The 24,219-nt window shown below is 41.7% G+C and overlaps 1 protein-coding gene across 3 annotated transcripts in view; it reads left to right on the forward strand.

Annotated features, from left to right (window-relative positions):
- UGGT2 (UDP-glucose glycoprotein glucosyltransferase 2) overlaps positions 1 to 24,219 on the forward strand; it is a 672,069-nt gene that overhangs the window by 134,822 nt on the left and 513,028 nt on the right. For all 3 annotated transcript variants that reach the window (XM_077483028.1, XM_077483030.1, XM_077483029.1), the window contains exon 10: positions 10,498 to 10,558. In XM_077483028.1, coding sequence (XP_077339154.1) covers positions 10,498 to 10,558 — 61 coding nt within the window. The remainder of the gene's footprint in view (positions 1 to 10,497; positions 10,559 to 24,219) is intronic.

The following is a 24,219-nucleotide window of genomic DNA, read 5'->3' on the forward strand; positions in this document are numbered from 1 at the left end:
TAAGCACTTTGTGCAACTAGTCTCTAGAAATAGGTAAATATATTGATCCTGCCATTTCTTGTCTCAATAAGAATCTCACACTTCTGGTCAAGAAGATCCTGCAGACAAACATTCTTAGGCCCATCTCAAGGCTTCTTTTGCCTTATCAATTGTCCAGCCCATTTGTTTTAGCAACGTCAGTATGTCAGACCCTTGTCAAACCCTTAAGGTCTGGTCTAGGTGGATTGCAGGAATCCTGGTCACATTGTCACCAGCTCCTCAACTCGGCGTCCACTGGAACGGTTTCCAGCAGCCTTACGCTACTGCGTGAGTGATATGCACTATCATTTGTCTTGCATTGTTCTTCTGTTGGTACACTTGTGACTTATCCTTTGGCTCAAATTCTGATTGGAGAGGATGAATTAGAGATTGGGTAGTATGCACTTCAAGTGCCAAGTCACCTTCTTAATGAAGGGGCACCTCTACTGCTTCCAGTAGAATAAAATATGCAGACTGTTGTGGCCACCTGGTGCCAGGAGCTATCAGACACCTGGTTTCAGGAAGTCACGTCCTCTTGCTACAAGCTGGATTTTCAGACCTGCCCTCTGAACCAGTTTTTGAACTTCATTTTGTCCTATGCTATGCATGAAAGTGGTGTCCAAGCAGATCTCACTGGGAGTGGTGACCCTAGTTCTGAGACAGAGATTTCAGGAGTTCTATTCAAACCTGTTCATAGTTCCCAAGCTGTGTGGGGATATCAGACCTCCAATCTCTGAACCCTGGTCACAAAAATCCATATTGAATTTCTTTCCAATTTTTCCCTCCACAACATGGTATTTGTGCTTTTGTGGTGAAGGATAGGGATGAGCTTCGTGTTCGAGTCGAACATACGTTCGACTCGAACATCGGCTGTTCGCGCGTTCGGCGAATTCCGAACGTTATGGGCCGTTTGCACCAAATTCGTGTGGCGCTCATGGCCCACAATGCACTGCGATGGCGCAGTGCATTGCTGGCTCATGATTGGCCAAGCATGCACTGTGACCCCGCATGCTTGGCCAATCACAGCGCCAGCAGCGAGGAGAGCCATGATTGGCCACAGGCAGGATGCCTGTGGCCAATCATAGCTCAGGCTGTGTAGTACACGCCCCACACTATATAAGGCCGCCAGCGCGGCGGCCTTGTGTAGTGTGTTGGCATCTGTAGCAGTTAATGGGTGTTCTGTGTACCTTCAACACAGTATACACCGATCTTTATCGGCCGATTTTTTGTTCTTGCTCTTCTGTAGTGGTTGTTTTCTGCGTGCCCTGACCGCAGTATACACCGCTATATTCACCTATATATCTAGCTTTTATAATAGAGCTGTCAGTCAGTGTTAGGAGATTGTGCGTGCTGTCTGCGTGCTCTGAACGCAGTATACACCGCTATATCCACCTATCTAGCTAAATATATTGCTCGTTTTAAATAGAGCTCTCAGTCAGTGTTAGGAGATTGTGCGTGCTGTCTGCTTGCTCCGAAAAAGACGGACGGCAAAACAAATTATACAGGGGTGATAACCCTTTCCTTATGTTTTCCAAAAAGCTTAAAAATATTTTTTTTGACTGGAGCTACACTTTAAAAATGTACCAGTTGAAAATTACAAACCGATTCAACTTAACACAACAAACCTACACAGTCCCTGTCTTGTTTGCACCGCCTGTATACTGCTGTTCTGAGTATATAGGGCAGTGATGGCGAACCTATGGCATGCGTGCCACAGCTGGCACGTCAAGCCCTCCCTGTTGGCACGCCAGGGGAATCCCCCCAGCCAGGCAGTCACTTGCACTGACGTTGCAGGCAGGGAGGAACCGGCTCTCTTCCTTGCTTCGTTGCTAGTGACATCGGCAGGGGAGTGGGCAGCCAGTCATCTTGTTCCATGTGTGTCATTTAAGAGGGGTGTAAAATTCTTCTTTCTCCACCATCCAGACTCGGTTCAGCAGCTTATTGCCTCCCCCTGGCCCCCTACACTTCTGGTAAGGCATTCAGGGATTCCTTTCTGTGGGTACCCTATTTCAGCTCCCCCTGCTCCAGGACGACTTTGGTTCAGTCTGTCCTAGTGCAGCCTGTGAAAAAGGGGGAGGGGCGGTGCTGGGAGCTGATTTTACATGGGGAGAGGTGCAATGGCTGCTAGCTGGCATCCAGGCGGCGGGGATATCGAGGAGTGGCCGGATGTCGGGGATTCCTTCAATACTGTCTGGGGAGAGCTGGACGATGAGGCAATAGAAAGGTAAGGAGGAGGTTGGATCCTCCGATCTACATTGTATTGTGTGGGGGCATGTTAGTAGTGCAGGAAGCATGTGTCATGTACAGTAGGTGAGTGTAATGGTCAGGTAGGTGAGTGCATGTGTCATGTAGGTGAGTATAATGGTCAGGTAGGTGAGTGCATGGGTCAGGTAGGTGAGTGCATGGGTCAGGTAGGTGAGTGCATGGGTCAGGTAGGTGAGTGCATGGGTCAGGTAGGTGAGTGCATGGGTCAGGTAGGTGAGTGCATGGGTCAGGTAGGTGAGTGCATGGGTCAGGTAGGTGAGTGCATGGGTCAGGTAGGTGAGTGCATGGGTCAGGTAGGTGAGTGCATTGGTCAGGTAGGTGAGTGTAATGGTCAGGTAGGTGAGTGTAATGGTCAGGTAGGTGAGTGTAATGGTCAGGTAGGTGAGTGTAATGGTCAGGTAGGTGAGGGCATGTATCAGGTAGTGCATGTGTCATGTAGGTGAATGCAATGGTCAGGTAGGTCAGTGTATATTGCACAGTGCATTCTGCATTCTTTTTGGTCCCTTAGGGCTCATTCAAAGCTGGCAGGTTTAATTCTGTGTTGGCACTTTGAAAGAAATACGTTAATTTTGCGTCGCGGTTTGGGCACTTGGGTTCAAAAAGGTTCGCCATCACTGATATAGGGCCTGGGGGCAACACGTATTTCCTTTTTTTAATATGGGTACGGGGTTCCCCTTAATATGCGTACAAGACCCAAAGGGGCTGGTAATGGGCAGGGAGGGCTACCCATGCCATTTTTCTCAATGATTTTCAACCATATTGCAGGAACCAGATATAACATTAAAACCGCAAGCAGCTTTAACCACTTGAGACCCGCGCTATAGCCGAATGACGGCTACAGCGCGGATCTCCTTTTCCGGGACTACGTCTATTGACGTAGTCCCGTGCACGAGCGGCCTGCGTGCCCCCTGAGGGACGCGTGCGGCGCGCTCTGTGATCGGCGAGTCTACGAGACTCGCCTGATCACCGATCCATGCAAGGGGTCGATCCCGACCCCTTATCACGTGATCAGCTGTCAGCCAATGACAGCTGATCATGTGATATAACGGAGTCGGTGATCGGCTATTATTCCTCCCCGCGCTGATCACCGGCGGCCGTGATCGGGACATCAGTCCCGATCACGGCCAGCCCTGCCAGTGCTCACCTGCCCCCTGCCAGTGCCCACCTGCCTAAATAAAAAATGTGCCACCCAGCAGTGCCCACAGTGCCACCCAGCAGTGCTCACAGTCTGCCTAAACAAAGGTGCTGCACCCCAGTGCCGCCCATCAGTGCCCAGCAGTGCCGCCCATCATTGCCCAGCAGAGCCACCTATCAGAGCCACCTATCAGTGCCAAGCAGTCCCATCTATCAGTGGTACCTATCAGTGCCCTATCTGTGCCGCCCTATCTGTGCCGCCCTATCTGTGCCGCCCTCTCTGTGCCCATTAGTGCCGCTTTAACTATGCCTATCAGTGCCCACCAGTGCAGCCTATCAGTGCCGCCTCATCAGCGCACTTTAATGAAGGAGAAAAATGACTTGTTTGCAAAATTTTATAACAAACTATTAAACATGATTTTTTTTTTTTTGCATCTTTTTTTGTTTGTTTAGCAAAAAATAAAACTCCCAGCTGTGATTAAATACCACCAAAAGAAAGCTCTATTTGTGGGAAAAAAATGATAAAAATTTCATTTGGGTACAGTGTTGTATGCCTGCGCAATTGTCATTCAAAGTGCATCAGCGCTGAAAACTGAAAATTGGTCTGGGACTGAGGGGGGTTTAAGTGCCCAGTAAGCAAGTGGTTAAATGACGTTATTTCCGTTAAATGTCATTTTGTGCAGGGACTGTTCTAAACACCGGAAACACGTGGCACTTCACAGGCATACTACAGACACCCCCCAGGCACCATATTTAAAGGAATATTTCACTTTTTTTTTTTTTTTCATTTTAATCGTCATTAAAATCAGTGCTCCCGCAAAAACGGCCGTTTTTAAAAGTTTTTTTTTGCAGTGACCCATGTCCCCTGGGGCAGGAGCCAGGTCCCCAAACCCTTTTTAGGACAGTATCTTGCATATTAGCCGTTAAAATTAACACTTTTAATTTCGAACGTTCGAGTCCCATAGACTTCAATGGGGTTCTAACGTTCGTACGAATTTGGGGTCCGTTCGAAAGTTCTGGTGCGAACTGAACCGGGGGGTGTTCGGCTCATCCCTAGTGAAGGATCATTATTACCAGTTAGTGGCTCTTACCTTTTTGAGCTGGCCACAGCTCCAGATGTCTTCACAAGGGTTCTGGCTCTGATGCAGGCCATATTGCATGCTCAAGGAATTAATGTTCTATGCTACTTAGATAAACTCCTTCTGTGGGAGAAGCCGGTTCTGGTCTTGATAGAGAACCTGAAAAAATTACAATACAGGTCCTGCAGAACATTGCTTGGATTCTGGTTCTGGAATTCTCTGGTTTGGTCTATTTCCAGCCCACCACTTGAACTGGGAAGACCCATCCTCCGATTTGACTTGCACCATCTTCCCCACAGATGCTGGCCTGACGAGTTGGGAAGGAGTACTGGGGACTGTCGTAGCTCAAGGAACTTGGATGGAGAGGGAGTATCGACTTTCAAGTTAAGGGACATTTAACTGTCCCTTCTGCACTGGACAGCTAATATGAGGGTGCCCAGTCAGAGAGCAGTTGGACAACACAAAGGTAGTGGCATGAAACAACCACCAAGGCAATACAAGAAGCCACATGACACAGGAGGCGGAAAATCTCCTCCTGGCCTGTGAAAAGACCATTATTCCAGCCATATCCGCTGTGCACTTCTTGGGACTGGAGAATCGGCAACAGCAATTGAAGCTGGGGTAATGGACATTGCACTGCACATGAGATGTTTTGGGAGATCTGTTATTGTTGGGTTTGCAAGACTGAAATAGAAATCTTCCTGGCTTCTTCTGGGCCAGCTTATACCTTTTTTGCCTCAATGTCCCAACTACCATCTTGCTTTGAGGTTGCTGCCTTTAACAGCATGGCTGTTGAGGCTCAGGCTTTAAAGTAGAAGGGGATTTCAGAATCTGATTTCCATGGTTTTAAAGGCCAGAAAAGCAACTCCTTCCCTTTTTTTTTTCTCCCTGTGGTATCTGGATTCCACTTAAATGCGGATATTGTCTTGCCTTCACTTTGGTCTTTCCCTAAAGATTTAAAGGAGGCAGTGGCCCTACATTGCCTGAATGTAGTGTGGAGTGCGTATGTTTACCTTGCAGCTATAGCCTCTATCAAAGCTTTTGAAAATCCACCATTTCCAGATGAATGCGCCAGGTCTTTTTTTTTTTTTTTTTTTGCCTATGGCTTGTGGGGGACTTTTGTTGTACAGCTTTGTAGACTGCTACTGTCTGGCTCTCTGTTCACTTATTTACTAAGTTTGGCAGCTTGTGCTGCCTGTCCTGGAGAGAAGAGAAGGACCTATCTGTGTGGTTCCTGAGATGCGATCACCTGATTAGGGAAACAAATGTAAAGTTTGCTTCCTGTGCTGTACTTTTTTGTATAACTGTGTGTTATTGGTCAGATAACCCGGTGAAAACAGGGAAAAAGCCTAAGAAAAGAAAACTGTTGCAGCCACTACATTGAATGACTGGTAAGCTGCAATATATTACAGTTTTGGTTTTGGGTCTCATTCTGCATCAAACCAAGTACTTGTTTGTAGAGCTGGTTGCTGCACACTGCAACACAAGCACTTGATGGAACAATCAATGTAAACACTGCTTGGTATAATGGAAAGTTGGGCAGTAGGTATCGGATATGCACTTCATTTGAGGTCTTTGTGGGATCATACTTGGTAAGAAGTGGATGGGAAACTCATACAGTACAGTGTTTTTGTTAATAAAGTGAACAACTTCTGTTTTACTGTTAAGGTTGGACACCAAATGTACAGTCCCCATCTGATGTAAAAAATATAAAAAATTTTGGTGACTGTCAAGACTTTTGACTGTTTGTGGGATCTGTTTCTCCTATAGATAAAGGGTGATGGGAGTGTGGGAAGAGAATACGTGGGTGCAGGGATGCCTCAACTTTAGGTGTCGTCATGTTTGTAAAATAGTATTTTTTTCTCTGCCTCTCTTATAATTTTATTCTTGTCTTTGTAACAAGTTTTGTCGAAATTGACCACTTGCTTACTGGGCACTTCTCCATACTTCCTGCCCAGGCCAATTTCAGTTTTCAGCTCTCTCGTGCTTTGAATGAAATGAAATTGCGCAGTCATGCAACACTGTACCAATTTGACAACTATAGAGCTTTCTTTTGGTGGTATTTGATCACATTTGCAATCATATTTTGTTATAACATTTTGCAAACAGATAATTTGTTTTCTCCGTCACTGAAGTGCGCTGGTGAGCCTGCACTGATGAGACAACACTGATGTGCGCTGATGAGCCTGCACTGATAGGCTGCACTTATGGACACAGGTGAGGCAGCAGTGATGGGTACTGATAGGCCGCACTGGTGAGGCAGCAGTGATGGGCACTGATAGGCTACACTGAGGCAGCCCTGGTGGGCACTGATGAGGCGGCCCTGGTGGGCACTGATGGGGTAGCACTGATGTGCACTTATAGGCGGCACAGCGAGGTGGCACTGGTAGGCGACACTGATGAAGCACTGATTGGCAGCACTGATGAAGCACTGGTGGGCACTGATAAGTAGAACTGAAATGTAGCACATTCAGGCTCTAATCGAAGCTGCAGCTTTTTTTTCCCTTCATGCTGCAATATATTTGGACGCCCTTCCGACAATTTAAGCCCATGCTGTAGCAGTCTTTCTGCTATAGTGCAGGCGGCAAGGGGTTAAAGGCTGCGTTTAGTTCTAAATATGATCCAGATTATATTAGGAAAAAATTATAACGTTGTAAATTGTTGGATTTGAAATGTATGTATTTGTATCCAAAAAAGGGTTTTAATTTTACTTTGAGATTTACAGTGAAGGTTTTGTTTACTTATTGGGATTCTAAAGCCCCATAAACAAAAATCATCTTAAGTCCCATACACACTATCAGATTTTCTGCTGATTTTTGTCTTCAGATTTACCAAAACCATATAATATGAGGTCAAACCCTTAGGAGTTCCAATGTGTGTGCAATCAGGCAGGCCCTTGCACTACATGGTTTTGGCTAAATCTGAAGACAAAAATCAGCAAAAAATCTGATAGTGTGTATGGGGCTTAAGATGAATCTTGGCATTCTCTACTGAATTTCTAACTATGTATGAACCCCCATTCACATCGGTGCCCCAATCAGTGCAACACCGGCTTTGCGGCGGTGCGCCAATGTTTCAAAAGTAGTTTCTGCACTACTTTTGGCAATTTGGGGAGCGATTTCAATAGACATCTGTGCATGAACCCGCCCAGATGTCTTTCAAGTCGCCCCTGAAGTCGGAACTGAAATGCGGCTTTTAAATCAACTCAAGGTACTACAAATAAATGAACATCACCTTGTATGTAAAGAAACTCATTCCATTTTTGTTGTGCTCAGGGACTTTTTTTGTACAAAATATGGGAAGTTTATGAATATCATATTGGTGGAATTGCAAATATTGTGCAACTTGCATGTTACAATTATCCACTTGAACAGTGTGATACATATTGTGTAGACAGAGAAAGCAAAATGTAAAACCTTTTTAAGTAGAGAGAAGAAGAAAAAAAGATGTCATGCCCTTCAGTAAATCCTGCAGTACTGGCACTGGACAAAATTACAGCCATGGGAGTCTAAAGTTGGAGCATAGACAGTATTTATGATCTGTATATTACTGTAAATTTCTTCTTTCTTCTTTTTGGAAATAATACAAACACACTGTAGACTGGTGTAACACAGACTCTACACCAAGTAGAAGAGGAGCGGGAGGGCAGATAATTGCCATTAGTTTTTATATATCATACTTCTAAATTTAACATTTAATAAAAACCATATCTTTTGAATCCTGTTAGTGTTTTCCATCATTGCGTCCCATTGAGGACCTTTATTTCTCTTTACTTTCTGTCCTGTAGAAACATAAAGTGAGAAGCAGTTGCTCCACTGTGAGGGAAATCCTCTTTAGGAAAAATGTCCCCATTGAAAACTTTCTATTCCTGTTCTGGCGGCGGCTTAAAATTTTTGGTTTCGGCCTAACTTTCATTCCTAGTGATTGTCAGTAGGGCTAAAAGAGCTTGAATCTTCACAATAGGGATTCAGACTGCAAAAGAAAAACTGAAAGTGATGCTAAACCCTCATCATATACATCAAAATGTGATCAACCTGAAAATTCAAATCCGACCACTAACAGTGCTTATCCTACATATCAGTGTAACCATCAATCACCTGTACAGATCATGTAGTATCTTTAGATCCAATGCCTAATGCCAGAGCTTATAACCACTAACACAAAATAACAAATTAGGTTTAAAGATGTGAACACACACTGTTCCACGTTAATCAGTCCAGCATCAAAACATAAAGTCCTTCACATTCGTTTTTATATATATCATTAACATGTATATTCTTCCAAAATGCCTGGATGCAGGTGGTTGCAGTCCTACACCTTCACCAAACTTTTCACCTCCGTAAATATGCACTCAGATGTCCGCTTACCAGACACTAGTCTCTTTTGAGCCTATCTCCGCTGTGCGGAACTCCTCTGTGTGGTTCTGTGTGCTCCGCTGGTGTCTCACTCATTAGTTGTGGACATGGAAAAGATTCAAGGGGTCTGATATAGTGTAATACCTTTTATTAAGAATCAGAATTACCCTACCCCCCTTACATAATATGCTTACATTATAGTCATTTAAAAGAAGCCTGTAACATTTGGGGTGTCAGATATGCCATACAAGCTCCTCACCGGTGGGCTGCAGGTTTCGTCCGTCGCAGTCCCCGAATGAAGACCCGGGTTCTTGTCGGCTCTCACTCCCCTTCTCTTGCAGTGCTAAACCCTCACTGCTTTACACTGAACTAAAATTTTCACTGTTAGATTAATTTTACTGCATATGTAAAGCACAAGTCCCAGCACAGGGACCTGCTCATTTATACCTCCTCTCCTTCAATTCCCACCAGCCATTTAGTTTTTCCACAATTTAGTATGGATTACAGTAATAGAAAAGGGGTTTGCACTGAATGTGACTTTGAAATTGCGCGACTTCACCGGTCAATGCGATTTCATGTGTCACTTCTCGAAATCTGTGCGACTTCATGCACAGATGTCAGTGCAAGTCGTCGACTTCATGCACAGATTTCAGTGCAAGTCGTCATGAAATCACCAAAAGTAGTGCAGGAACCTTTTCAAATTGGTGCAAGACTGTTCCATAGTCAAAAAATAGGGTGCAACTTTAATTTGCCAAATCGCATGACAATGCACAAATGCTAAAGGGACTTTTTATATTTCACTCATTCTCCTTACAATTTTTGGTTGAGAGCCTGTTGCTTACTGTCTTAAATTCTCACTGATGTCATTCATTTATTTGGCTTGATTATGAATGTTCTTATTGATTTCTCCTCTGAATTATTATGAACCTATTTACTTTAACAAGAGGTCACTGCAAATACCTGCAGCAGTTTTGAGCATGCTCTAATTTGCAATGGTAGCGTCCATTTTGACAAATACGGAAACTGGCAACCTTACTGGCTGGTAGGAATGTACAGGAGGCAGTAAGGGGCAGGCAAGTTTAAGCACTATCAGTAAGTTCTTTTTCAGAACAGTCTGGCATTCAGACAAAGTACTGTTGAAAGTTATGACAGATATGTGCAGTCACCTCTGGTTTGTTCTACTTTGTTACTTTGTTCTAGTCAGCAGCTGTTGTTAGTGTGACAGAGTGACTTTACCTTGGCTTTGATCTTCTAAGCAGCACTGGGGGGAACCTGGAGCAGCATCTTTTCCAGGAAAGAAACAAATTTAGCCTTTCCATTACTTTATTTACCTATCCCAGCAAGACTGTTAAAATAGTTTTGCATTTGCATTTGGGTATAGGTTTGCCTGAAATCTATAGAACGGTTTCTAATGAATGCAATAAGCACTTTTTTAAAGCAATTTAGGTATCGTAAAAGGTGACACAAGGAAGCTTCAAAGCATTTCAGAAAATGTAATACATATAAATTTTCCTATTGTGAGCTGTGCATGCATGTTTTTTTTTTTTTTTTCTTTTTCTCATGGCTAAAAGGTGTAGTACTTGAAATACTAGCATTACATAGATGTTGCTGTAGTAAAATTATTTTTTTTATCATGTTTACCACAGGTCTCTAACCAGAATTGCAATAAACCAGGAGATGAGAAAAGAAATTGAAGAAAATCAGAAGGTTTGTTATTATAATGGTGACCTTCTGTATCAGTGTTGATAATACAGTACAGTTTGATGTTTTCCCTACATCAGTTAGTTGGCGCATACCTTTTGTGTGTATGTGGCTAGATGCTATCAGAGGTGATAAACAATCATAGAGCTCAAGTGTAAGTTCTGATTTTATGTGACTGTCAGCGTAGAATGTCTATTTAAAGGAGAAGTACAGCAAAAGCTCATTTGGTTGTACTTCTATGGATCATAGGAGTGCAATCCGTTTTGCACTCCTGTGACCCATTTTCAGCAGATAGTGGGCTAAAGTCTGCTCTCTGCCGATGTGAGTCAGTCCAGACTCGGCGTTATCACGACCATGGAGTCAAGATTCGTCTAGGTCCCTGGACTGACACCCGGCTCAGCCTCTCCAAGCAGAGCAGAGAGCTGTGACTGACTGCTTAAAACTGAACTCTAGACAGAAATGCATAGTTTGCTCCACATATATTTGGACACAGGCACAATATTCATACTTTTGGCTCTGTATGCCACCAGAATAAAATTAAAACGAAACAATCTCTAAATGAATTTGAAGTGCAGACTTTTAGCTTTAATTCAAGGGGTTGACCATGATATCAAGTACAGATATTGGGAACTGTAACCATTTTTATAAACGGTCTCCTAATTTTTAGGAGCTCAAATGTAATTGCAAAAATGAATATAATCATCAATAAAATATTTTTAATATTTTGTTGAGAATCCTTTACTGGCAATGACTGCCTGAAGTCTGGAACCCAGGGACATTACTAAAGACCGGGTTTCCTCCTTTCTGATGCTTTGCCAGGCTCTAACTCAGGGGTGTCCAAAAAGGGGGCCAGACTTGATGAAGTGAACATGTGTAAGGGCCGACCATTTTCCCTGACATTTTTTGAACCATTAAAATTTGGTCTATGTGTTTGTTCGAGCAATAATACACTGCCCAACAAGAATTCTCTTGCCTTTGTCGTGCTCGTTCCCGACACACACACGAATACTCTGCTCTTTAGAGGTACTGTTAATTCTTAAAGGTACCCCACACATTGGAAAATGTGGGGTGCTTTAGGTGCAGTGCAATAAAAAAAAAAAAAGTAAAACTACATGGTTAAGCTGTTTTTACCACCCCCAACTTCTCCCCCTTTAGCTGCAGAGGGAGCAGCTGGGGGTGTACACATGCTGTGGCTGCAGCTGGAGGTATACCCAGGGTGAATGGGCCTGCACTGCGACTACCCCGCAACTTTGTGGATTGCACAGTTGCGGTATAGTGATGCTGCGTTTACGGGCTAAAACAGGTGGTGAGGAGGCAACCTAATGACTCTTTTCCACCTCTGAAAAGCGATCTGTGCATGGATTGCTTTTCAGAGGAGCAGCAGTCCTGGCTGATATCACACACAAGCCCTACAAAAGCGGTTCTGATGGTACAAGAATGGGGGGGTGGTCCGGATTAAAAGCAACATACACACAGACACATGCACACACACATACAGACAAATGCACGCCATGCATATACACACATGCAGACACATGCAGACACATGCAGACACATGCAGACACATGCAGACACATGCAGACACATGCAGACACATGCAGACACATGCAGACACATGCACGCCATGCATATACACACATGCAGACACATGCAGACACATGCACGCAGACACATGCACGCAGACACATGCAGACACATGCACGCAGACACATGCAGACACATGCACGCAGACACATGCAGACACATGCACGCAGACACATGCACGCATACACGCAGACACATGCACGCATACACGCAGACACATGCACGCATACATGCAGACACATGCACGCATACATGCAGACACATGCACGCATACATGCAGACACATGCACGCATACATGCAGACACATGCACGCATACATGCAGACACATGCACGCATACATGCAGACACATGCACGCATACATGCAGACACATGCACGCATACATGCAGACACATGCACGCATACATGCAGACACATGCACGCATACATGCAGACACACATAAAGACACACGCATATACATACAGTCACACATAAAGACACATGCATACACATACATACAGACATACCCACACACATACAGACGCATGCATACACCTACATACAGACGCGCGCGCGCGCACATACAGGCGCACGCGCACAGACAGGCGCGCACGCGCACAGACAGGACGCACAGACATGCACGCGCACGCAGACAGGACGCACAGACACGCACGCGCAGACAGGACGCACAGACACGCACGCGCAGACAGGACGCACAGACACGCACGCGCAGACAGGACGCACAGACACGCACGCACGCGCACACACAGACAGGACGCACAGACACGCACGCACGCGCACACACAGACAGGACGCACAGACACGCACGCACGCGCACACACAGACAGGACGCACAGACACGCACGCACGCGCACACACAGACAGGACGCACAGACACGCACGCACGCGCACACACAGACAGGACGCACAGACACGCACGCACGCGCACACACAGACAGGACGCACAGGCACGCACGCGCACACACAGACAGGACGCACAGACACGCACGCGCACACACAGACGCACAGACACGCACGCGCACACACAGACGTATGAATAAAGCCCTTTTTAACACTAATTTAGCTTTTAGCATACTACAGTACCTTTCATCTGACAGCCCTGATCCCATGGCACACTGGTTGAGAGAGGGATAACCAGGCGGGCCGTTCAAAACTGGACCGCGGGCCAATCGGCCGGACGTTGGACATGCCAGCTAACTGCAGCTGTCTTCAGTTGTTTGAGGATCTTTCTGCCTTTAGTTTTGCCTTCAGCAAGTGACATGCATGCTCAATTGGGTTGAGAGCAGGTGATTGACTCAGCCATTGCAGAATATTCCACTTCTTTTCCTTCAAAAGCTCCTGGGTTGCTTTTGCAGTGTGTTTTGGATCATTGTCCATCTGTACTGTGAAGTTCCGTCTAATCAACTTTGCTTCATTTGGCTGCATCTGGGCTAACAGTATATCTCTAAACACTGCATAATTTATCCGACTGCTTCTGCCTTCTGTCATATCATCAATAAACACCAATGACCCAGTGCAACTGGAAGCCATGCATGGCAATGCCATCACACTGCCTCCACCATGGTTTACAGATGACATTGTGTGCTTATGATCATGAGCTGTTCCAAGCCTTCTCCACACTTTTTTTTTTTCTTCCCTTCATTCTGGTACAGATTCATCTTAGTTTCATCCGTCCAAAGAATGCTTTTTCAGGGTTGATCTGGCTTTTTTAGATGTTTTTTGGCAAAGTCTAATCTGGCTTTTCTATTCAGGCTTATGAATGGTTTTCACCTTGTGGTAAACCCTCTATTTGCTCTCATGAAGTCTTCTCTTGATTGTAGACTTTGGCAATGATATGCCCACCTCCTCCTGGAGAGTGTCCTTTACTTGTCTCGATGTTGTAAATGGGTTTTTCTTTACCATAGAGAGGATCCTGTGATCATTCACCACTGTTGTCTTCCGTGGACGTTCAGGCCTTTTTGTTTCTGACCTCACCAGTGAATTCTTCTTTCCTCAGAATGTACAAAACTGTTGATTTGGCCACTCCTAATGTTGCTGCTATTTATCTGATGAATTTGTTTCATTTTTGAAGCCGTACAAGGACCTGTTACACTTGCATGGACAGCTCCTTTGAAATCTGATGTAGGTTCACATCAATAGATTCCAAATTCAAATACCACACTTACAATCAACTCCAGACCTTTTACCTGCTTAATTGATGAAGAAATAGCAAAGGAGTAGCCCACACCTGGCCATGAAACCGCTTTTGATTCAATTCACTAATTACTTTTGGTCCCTTTAAAAAAGGTGGAGTTGGATATTCTTAAGATCTGTAATTCCTAAAAAGTAAAAGGATTGAGCTGGCAACTTTGTAGTCCATAAAGCGGTTTTAAAGTTGGTTAGAAAAAATTAGAAGAAAAAACACTGACGCATTTCGGCAACAGCCTTGGTCGTAGCTTTAGAGATTTCTATAGGATCATATGTCAACAACCCAGATGCCTTTTAGATTTTTATTATATTAGTTGTAGGCATACGCTTACGTAAAGCCCTTGCTAATAATCGACCAAGCTTTTTCCCTGTGTAGATAATACAGGGCTCGAGTTTTATCCGTAAGTCAATCTGTTTTTGTTTGGAACTCAATGCATTTATCTGTCACTTATCAAATTTCCAGGGGTAGGGTTTTGCTTGTGTGTGTTATCTAATACTGAGATATCCTTTAGTAAGTGGGATATCCTAAGAGACTTATCTGCCTTCAATCTAGCTCTGTGTTTAATAAAAAGACCTCAAAGGACACAGGTCAATGTCTCCCATTGCAAAGGAAAAGAGGTTGTATCCGCTTTGTGAATCTGCACGAACTCATTTATCGCTGAGTGGATTTCAGTTACACACCTGTCATCCTTAAACAGATTATCATTTAATCTCCAGGACCAGCTCGGTACCTTATGAATTGATAAATATAATTCCAAAAACCCCAGAGCATAATCCAAATCAGTGTATATTACTTAGTCTGTGTGAAAGCTATGGAGTCTACAAACTATAGTACACTGTATGTATGTGAAAATTGATCATTCCTGACAGTCTATCTCATTTCCTGAGGCCCAAAAAGGGCAGGACAGCACAAATACCACCCAAAATGACCCGTTTTTGGAAAGTAGACAGACACTGCCTCTTAAACACCATCTGAAGAGCATTTTTTTTTAAAGTAGGTACTTAGGTCTTCCTTATGTATAGCTTCTGAACATACTTTGCTGCAAAATACTATGTGGCTATTTTGTTTGGTGTACCTGCTTATAAACCATTTCCTGGCTGGCCTATGTACATATATGGCCAGGTGAGTGCCCTACAGTTCAGAGAAGATGTCTAGGGTTGTCATCCAGCTTGCATGCCTTGACCTGGCATGATTCTGTGACTGCTGTGTCCGGTGGACACAGTGCATCGCAGTGCTCGATACTGGATCACTGTATTTGGCCCAAGTACCATGTATTTGCTGTGATCACATGATAACAGGGAAACACAGCCGTCAGGAACGGCTTTCGTTCATGACTGCTTACTTACTGAGATCTTTCTGATTGGTCACAGCGATCACACGGCACAGGGCCATTCACAGTGGCCCTGTACAATGTGATATCTGTAGCCAATCAAAACAGTAAATAATAAGTAATGAATGAAAGCCATTGAGGACAGTTAAAACAATTGCTTTTACAGTGATCATCGCTGTAACAAGCAATCACAGTGTAAAAAAAAATCCACATCAGCTTCCCATATATTTTTACATACTATTACCTGTCAGTGTCCCTCAGCACCTCCACACCAGTTAGTGTCTTTAATCACTGCCACACCAGTGCGAACATCTTCACTCCTGGAACCAAAAGAACATACTTTTTTTTTTTTCCCTTTCTTTAGCCTCCTGTACTTCCCGGCCAGTAAGCATGGCATTCCTGGGGGCAGCCACATACCATTAGTCTAGGCTTGCTTGGCTTTTAGGAACTGGGACTTCTATAGATGATGGTACACTAAGCTATATTCCCTGACCACTCATATAGAGGCAGCCATTACAGCACATTGGTTTTGATATAATTTGTTGATTTCTGTGATACAGAAGATACAGTGTCTGGTACATAATCACACATATGGTATCATAACACTCTGAAAGAGTAGCAAAATGTGTTTTGGATTGTAATTCTAAGTGTGCCCATGCTGTATATGAGAAAATTGACAACTTTGTGTAAAACAATTTAATTTTATTTTCATTCCACATTTTCCAAAAACTTGTGGCAATAAATTATTTTAAAGACTCCTCATGCTTCTTAGAAAATACCTTGGGGCGTTTGTGTTCCTAAATTAGGTCATTTTGTGGGGTTCTGCACTTTCCTGCTGCTACAGAGCCTCCAAAAATGTGATATGTAGTCAGGAAATGAGATGCATAATTTACAAAAAAATATGCTCCTTGAAAGCACCCAAGGTGCTTCTTGGATTTTGTGCCTGCTATATGACTAGGCTTTGAAAAAGCCACACACATGTGATATCCTCATTGGAGGCATAGCAGCATGTGTTTTGGGGTTTAAGTATAAAAAAAAAAAAAAGGTGTAAAATACAGCGCTGTCTCAAATAAATGATCATACAATGCTAAATAAATAAAAATGTAAACACGTGAAAAGAATTATTAAATGTATGTAAAGCCGCAGCTAAATTTGTGAGATACCCACAATAATACAAACACTTTTCCAAAAAAAGCTGCTCTATAGAATTCAACCTACACTGGTTGTGTGTGTGTGTGTATATATGTGTATGTATGTATGTATGTATATATGTATGTGTATGTTCGAAAGAAATGAATCCATACATCATCAAATAGTGACACATTAATTATAAAGTGAATTCATTTCCCCTTTAAACAGCATAAATCAAACAATTAATAAACATTAGTCCATCTCCAAAAGGATTTATATAGGATTCCTCATGATCTTCACCGTGATAGAACACACTTCACCAGCGAAAAAAGTGTCCCCAAAAGAAGAGAGAAAAGATTCTTTCACCACCAAAATTACTGCCTCTTGCCAGCTCCTTTGATCCCATATAAGAGATCAAAAATCGCCAAACAACTTGCCAAGTAACTCGCCACTCGGTTAAATATTAGACTGCATGGAGGATATAGACCGCATGGAGGATATATCCTTCAGGGCGCTCCGCACAAATAATTACACCGCTCATTACATACCATATAAGTAGAAGAAAAGAGCCACCATAGCGTAATATTGCCAATATATTTAATAAAAGATTGCACTTGCATAGTATATATATCAAAATGCGCTTCAAGGGGGCATGACTTGCGCGCTCAAGAAGATGGCTGCTTAAGCCTAGAGCTCTCCACAGCCGGCCGTTTAACAGCAAAAAACAGGCAGGTATTCTCCTCTAAAAACATACCAAAATACTCTGCAGTACTCCTGGGACAGTAGGGGCAATAATGTCTCGCAAAAGAGGACAAGAAAGGGGACCAAAAAAGCTGTCATTTACATTTAAACAGAGCAGTGAGCTGACTAAAATCCAAGATGGCGCCGCCGGAGCTGTGAGGAAAAATAAAACTCACACAAACCTTTCTGATAGCCATCCACCTGAAATGGATGATGAATTATCATCCTCATATTCTAATGGCTCCTCTCAACTATCCCCAACATCTCAGGGACCCGCAAAATCGCGGATGAAGCTGGATTCATCTTGTCAGGCAGCTGATACTGTGAACACAGCTCTGCATAGTGATAATGCTATGTCCTCATTACACACATCTATAGCTGCTTTTCCAACATCAGGTCAGCCAGTGCTAGATACCACAATGAAAGAAATGCTTGTGTCATTACAATCATCTAGTATATCTAATCTATCCTCCATGATTCATAAATTCTCTCTTGATATGAAACGTATGGATGGTAGACTGCAGTACGTTGAAAACAAAATGGAGGAATGCACTGAAACAGTGAATGAGCTAGTGAATGCATTTACAGAACAAAAAGATGATTCCATGTGGGTCAAGATGAAATTGGCAGATCTCGAGGACCACTCGCGTCGAAACAACATTAAAATGAGAGGAATACCAGAGTCAGTTCTACCTATGGACTTGCGTAACTATGCAAATACACTATTTTCTACATTATTGCCAGAATTATCGCTGATTGAACTTACAATCGATTGTATTTATAGAACTCCCAAACCAAAACATCTAGAAGAATCAATTCCCAGAGATGGCCATGTGGTCGAATCGCGCTCCCATTAGCATGTCTATAACAACCACATCATCCCAACCAAATTCATATATATGGAGAGCTAATAACTATATTCTCCAAAATGAAAATTACTCCACAACACTCCAACACCACCTTACTGAATTCTTTACAATTAATTCGATGTCTATATCTGACCCAATGATATTATGGAATGCTCATAAAGCTGTTATGAGAGGGGTGTTTATGCAATTAGGTTCTAAAGCTAAAAGAAAGAGAACTCAGAATGGATGAACTTACTAAGGAGATGGCCAAAGCTGAGGAAAACAATAAAAATTATCCTTCTTTCATTAAAACACACATTTTCCAGTTACATAATGAATTAAGAACCCTACTTCTAGAGACACATGAGAAATCTTATAAAAAATTCAGAGCTACCACTTATGCAACAGGGAACAAAGCAGGGAAAACAATGGCATTACGCATTAAAGGTTATCGATCTAAGACTAAAATTCCATTCCTCTACCATCCTCACACTAATGAAAAATTGCTTAAGCCTTCTTCGATAGCTAAATTATTTAGCTCATATTATAATGATTTATATAGCTTTAATAATGATGGCGATGCCCATCAACCTTCTCAGGAGAAGATTGACACCTTTTTGGAGAGTGTCAAACTTCCATCTATTTCCCCACAACAATTAGAATTTCTCAATTCTCCCTTTACTATCCCTGAAATTCTACAAGCTATCCGTATTCTTCCTAACTTGAAATCACTTGGTCCAGATGGCTTTACTCTAGCACCTATACTATGTGACATTTATAATTTAGAAGCCAATTCTTCATTTCCCAATGAAATGCTGAATGCTCTTGTTGTAACTCTTCCAAAACCAGATAAGGAACCATCTTCACCTAAAATTTTTAGACCAATTTCCTTACTCAATTTAGATGTTAAAATTTATGCGAAACTTATAGCCAAAATACTAGATAGTTTTGTTACCCTCTCTTATCCATAGAGATCAATCGGGTTTCATCAAAGGAAGACAAGCATCAGATGCTACTAGAAGAATGATAAATATAATACACCATGTAGAACTCACCAAATCACCATCCCTGTTTCTGTCGCTTGACGCTGAAAAAGCATTTGATAGAGTTCATTGGGGATACCTGTCATCAGTTCTGACTAAATTTGGCTTAACAGGTCAAATCAACATTAGCCCTGTACTCTGTCCCCTCGGCTCGAGTGTATACTACGGATTCTTTATCACCTCCATTCCCAATAACAAATGGTACACGACAAGGATGCCATTTATCCCCCCCTAATTTTTAACCTTGTTATTGAACCCCTAGCTGAGAGTATTAGGTCCAACAAAAAAATTCTAGGAGTTACCATTGCTGAACAAGAACATAAAATCAACCTTTTTGCAGATGTTGTTCTTATGATTACTGATCCTGTGAAATCCTTATCGGAAATTCAGGAAACACTAAATATGTTCAGCAAAGTTTCTTATTACAGGCTTAACGCGAATAAATCTTGTATATTGAACTTGGGGATAGATGAAAATACTACTAAACATCTTAAATTAAAATTCCCTTATACGTGGACTGAAAGTACAATTAAATATTTGGGTATTCAATTATCAAATTCATGTAAAACACTGTTCCAATATAATTATATTCCACTTCATAATGCATTACAAGAAAGTCTCACTAAACTAGCATCCCATGAATTTTCATGGATGGGACGTTTGGCAGCATTTAACCACTTCGCATCCAGGCCAATTCTGACATTTCTCTCCTACATGTAAAATTCCTAATTTTTTTGCTAGAAAATTACATAGAACCCCCAAACATTATATATGTTTTTTTAGCAAAGACCCTAGAGAATACAATGGCGCTTGTTGCAACTTTTTATCTCGCACTGTATTTGCGCAGCAATTTTTTGAACACGTTTTTTTCAGAAAAAAAACGGTTTCATGCTTAAAAAAAAAAAAAAAAAAACAGTAAAGATAGCCCAATTTTGTTGCATAATGTGAAAGAGGAGGATACGCCGTGTAAATAGATACCCAACATGTCACGCTTCAAAATTGCACGAGCTCGTGGAATGGCGCCAAACTTTGGTATTTAAAAATCCCCATAGGCGACGCTTTAAATTTTTTTACTGGTTACATATTTTAGGTTAGAGGAGGTCTAGGGCTAGAATTATTGCTCTCGCTCTAACGTTCACGGCGATACCTCACGTGTGGTTTGAACACCGTTTTCATATGTGGGCGGGACTTGCGTATGCGTTCGCTTCTGTGTGCGAGCTCACGGGGACAGGGGCGCTTTAAATTTTTTTTTTTTTATTGTTAATTTTATTTTTATTTTTTTAGTTTTACACTTAAAAAAAAAAAAAAAAAAAAAAAAAAATTGATTTTTATTTCGATTACAAGGAATGTAAACATCCCTTGTAATAGGAATATGGCATGATCGGACATATTTACTGTGAGATATGGGGTCAAGAAGACCCCATATCTCACCTCTAGGCTGGGAAGAATAAAAAAAAAAAAAAAAAAAAAACGATCCTAGCCAGATTGGCGCCTTTAATTTGAATACCGAGGCCGGGCGTGACGTCATAACATCCCTCCCGGCCTCCGAACGATCATAGACTCCGGGGACAATCTAGTCCGCTGGAAATCTCTATGGTCACTTGCTGGGGCCGGCGGATCCTGTGACCGACTCACCGATGGAAACGGTAAGTCGGTAGAAGCACCGGAGGGTGGCGGGGGGGGGGGGGGGCGCGTCCCCTCCCGCCGCCCGTAAGAACGATCAAGCGGCGGAACAGGCGCTATGATCGTTCTTATGGTGCAGGGAATCGCCGGCTGAAAACGGCAATATCTGAATGAGGTCTGTGGCCTCAGGCATCATTTAGATATAACCACTGAAAGCCCATGACGTCAATAGACGTAGTGTGGGCGACCAAGTGGTTAAAATGCTTCAACTTCCACAAATTTTATACTTTTTTAGCACTCTCCCGATTCCAATTCTGTTAACATTTTTCCAATCTCTTCAGACTCTGTTTTCTAGATTCATCTGGCAGGGTAAAAAATCTAGATGTGCTCATTCAAACTTAGTGAAGAAACGTCAAGCTGGGGGAACAGGGTATGTGGATTTCCAAGATTATTATTTAGCCTCAGTTCTCACACAGTCTAAATCTATCTCCTCCATCTACAATTTGGGGGAAGATGGAAGCTGCTAAGATCCCAGGAAATAGTCTATCAGTATGCCCTAAACTTGGGAAGTATTGGGAACAAATCTTTCAAGTTATGTCTGAAATTACCAAAACGGTCATTCTTCCATATCCCTCACTGGCTCTATTATCCATTGATCTTGATCGATATCCTATCCAGTTTAGAAATGTGTTTACACATATTTTGCTGTCAGCCAGGATCAGTATAACGAGGAACTGGAAAAATCCTGATCCTCCTTCCATAAAAGAAGTGATAGAATCGACTCAAACTCATTACATTTTTGAATCAATTCTAGCTCTTCTGCCTCACAAAAAAGAACATGCTCATAAAATATGGCAGCCATGGCTAAAATCAATAACTTGAATTAAAAAAATTACTTACCCCGCTCTAATATTTTAATCTTTTTGTATCTATTAAATGACAGGTTACTATTACTGTCCCGAACACAGTTTAGCACCCATAGGGGTGTTCGGGATTATATTTAGGTTCATCATCTTTGAATTACTTGAATTGGCAGTATATAAATATATGAAGATAATATTTATATTACTTTTGTGTATTGTCTCCACAATGGATGTATTAATAACCTCCCAATCGTTATCTTTATTATCCCTATTATAATTGAGATAAATAATATGGTTTTCTTTATATTATATTTTTTATTTTTGGATACTATTATCTATGTATCTAAATACTGTAACTGATCTGTTATTTAGCCATAATTTCTGTCATTTGTCTTGATAAAAATTTAAACTTTAATAAAAACGATTGAATAATAAAAAAAAAAAATTTAAAAAAAAATGCGCTTCAATAAAAACTTTCAGCCGGCTGGCTTCTAAATCGCTGCGCGTTGCTTCCGGGATCAGCGTAGAATAGCGGTGACGTCAGCACGCCGCTCCTCCCATAAGGGGAGGAGCGGCGTGCTGACGTCACCACTATTCTACGCTGATCCCGGAAGCGACGCGCAGCGATTTAGAAGCCAGCCGGCTGAAAGTTTTTATTGAAGCGCATTTTTTTTTAAATTTTTTTTTTTTATTATTCAATCGTTTTTATTAAAGTTTAAATTTTTATCAAGACAAATGACAGAAATTATGGCTAAATAACAGATCAGTTACAGTATTTAGATACATAGATAATAGTATTCAAACAGTCCCAATAATTCCTTCAACTGGTCTCCTGGATCTATTAAATAAAGCTATAGAAAGTTTATTTGGGCTCAGAAATCACCGCAAATTGAGAGAAACATTAATTAGGATAAAAAATAAAGGGAGTCTTGCACTTCCAGACTTTACATTTGTGTTTACGAGCAGCATCTCTGATGAGAATTACTAAAAATCTAAACAATGGTTGACACTAGAGGGGGGTATAATCTTAGTAAAATTTAAATCATTTTCATTGGTTTAGCCTCAGTTTCGACCCCAGAAGAAAGACACGTCACTTTTTATTTCGCCAACATTAAAAATATGGGACTCGATACTAAAATATTCTTTCTGCACAAATCAGGCCTATAGTTGGAATAATAGTGAAGACACAAGAGTTGTTCAGACTCTGACCGTAATTGACCAGGGGTCTGAGCATGGATACTAAAATGCCATATATAAAAACATGTGAATCGATTTCGGGGTCAGAATGGGGAAAAGCATTTCTCTTGATACATAAAATATTGCTATCTGAAAGAAATGATAAAATCCTGATGAGATGGTATCGATGGCAAGTAGATTTGCAATAACAAAGGATAGTAACCAGAAGATTTGTTGGAGATGTTTTAAAGAAAGAGGTACAATGGCACATATATGGTATTACTGCCCAATGTGCTGGATTTCTGGGTAAAGATTTTTAATATTTATCATAGGATTACAAAATCTAACCTACAATTAAATATCTGTACTGCAGTGTTCTCAATTATATCGGGGTCAATGAAATTCCATTAAGGGTGATATCTTGCACTATATGCTTATAGCGACATGGACAGTAATAGCCAGAAAGTGGCAAAAGAAAGGTAAGCTCTGCTGATTTTATCATGCAAGCTATAATGCTGTTTTTTATTTTCCTTGCATGTCTCTCCTCAGATTTACATCGACTGCACTTCCAAGTGCACTTGTAGTGCAAAGTGGATTTGCCTTTCGTAAACCACACCCCCTGTATCTATAAGTAAATGAAAGAAAGGAACCCTCATCTTCCTTTTTGTTTGTTTTGTTGAATGTGTGTGAAAGATGTGTGCTTGTCCTGTCATTTAGTATTTTTTTTTTTTTTTACAGAGCTGCAGGTTCAATAATAGTTGAGAGAACAGTATAAGGAATACCTTAATACATTATATCTACAGGGAGAGGGAAACTATAGTAAGATGGACTATTTTTAATGTACTGTTTGTTTTATTAAGATATTTGAATATCCAAATACTACAAGTAATAAATATAAATATATATATCTTTTTTTTTTTTTTTTTTTTGTATGTTTAAACTCCATAAAAAGAGAAATTGTAAACAAAAAGAACAAACAAAAAACCCCAGTGGTGATTAAATACCGACCAAAAGAAAGCTTGATCTGTCTTTAAAAAAAAAAAAAAAAACATAAAAATGTCATTTGGAGTTAATGTTGCATGACTGAGTAATTATCATTAAAAGTGTGAGAGCACTAAAGACTGAAAAATGGTCTGGG

This window comes from Lithobates pipiens, unplaced genomic scaffold (assembly GCF_037356315.1).
Source record: "Lithobates pipiens isolate NorthernLeopardFrog02 unplaced genomic scaffold, aLitPip1_a1.2 Scaffold_16, whole genome shotgun sequence".
NCBI lineage: Eukaryota > Metazoa > Chordata > Amphibia > Anura > Ranidae > Lithobates > Lithobates pipiens.